The 787-nt window shown below is 51.0% G+C and overlaps 1 protein-coding gene across 1 annotated transcript; it reads right to left on the reverse strand.

Annotated features, from left to right (window-relative positions):
• Positions 1–243: 243 nt before the first annotated feature.
• LOC126041102 (putative small proline-rich protein 5) lies at positions 244–540 on the reverse strand. The gene has a single exon (XM_049806374.1). It carries the CDS (start codon positions 538–540, stop codon positions 244–246), a length of 297 nt encoding a protein of 98 aa, XP_049662331.1.
• Positions 541–787: the final 247 nt, after the last annotated feature.

Below are 787 nucleotides of genomic sequence, written 5' to 3' on the forward strand. Positions count from 1 at the left end.
GAAGTGCATGGCATAGAAAGATTCCCAACAGTAATTATGCACTGAATAATTAGAAAGGACATTTCCTGAATAACTAGAAAGAATGACACTTTGAATGACAATTAGGGGAACACTTCATCCAAACCAGCAGTGAGGCACATGGCAGAGACCCAGGGATTTCTGTGAGGATGAGACGATCCATGGCCATAGCGTCCAAGGGAGGAACGAGCCAGTGGGTCCAGATGCCGGGTCCGGATTCTGCTGCTAGTACTTGAGGCATGACGGCGGCAGCTTGCAGATGTTCTTGGTGTATTGGGGGCAATAGGGGGCTGGGGGACAGTAGTGCTGTACAGGTGGGCAGCAGGGCTGCACAGGGGGGCAATAGGCTTGCATGGAGGGGCAGCAGGGCGTCACGTAGGGGTATGTCTGCACAGGCTGCCTCTGGATGGTGTAATGGCACGAGGGTCCTGAGTCATGGCAGGAGGAGTGGGATCCATGGCAGGAAGACCGGGATCCATGGCAGGAGGTTTCGTGGCTGTGGCAGGGCCTGCGGGAGCACATCTTTCTGGAGTATCAGCAAAGCTGTAGAGAAGAGAGAGACACCATCAAGCTGGCACAGCTGCCCCACTGTAACCCTCTGCATTTTCCTTGGTTCTTTTTCTGTAGTAGTCTGGGAAATTTTGTTTTCCTCTGTTTTGTAATATATAGGATATCTTGACCTTGAAGGTGATACTGCCTTGTCTTTTGAGGGTTATTCTGGAATGGTCCAGCTCTGATGGGAATTTCCCTACCAAGGTAAAGACAAATT

Source organism: Accipiter gentilis, chromosome 7 (genome assembly GCF_929443795.1).
Source record: "Accipiter gentilis chromosome 7, bAccGen1.1, whole genome shotgun sequence".
NCBI lineage: Eukaryota > Metazoa > Chordata > Aves > Accipitriformes > Accipitridae > Astur > Astur gentilis.

Bases quoted from the DNA above. Each gene is read 5' to 3' on its own strand.
- LOC126041102 (XM_049806374.1), bottom strand. From the start codon at position 540: ATGTGCTCCCGCAGGCCCTGCCACAGCCACGAAACCTCCTGCCATGGA.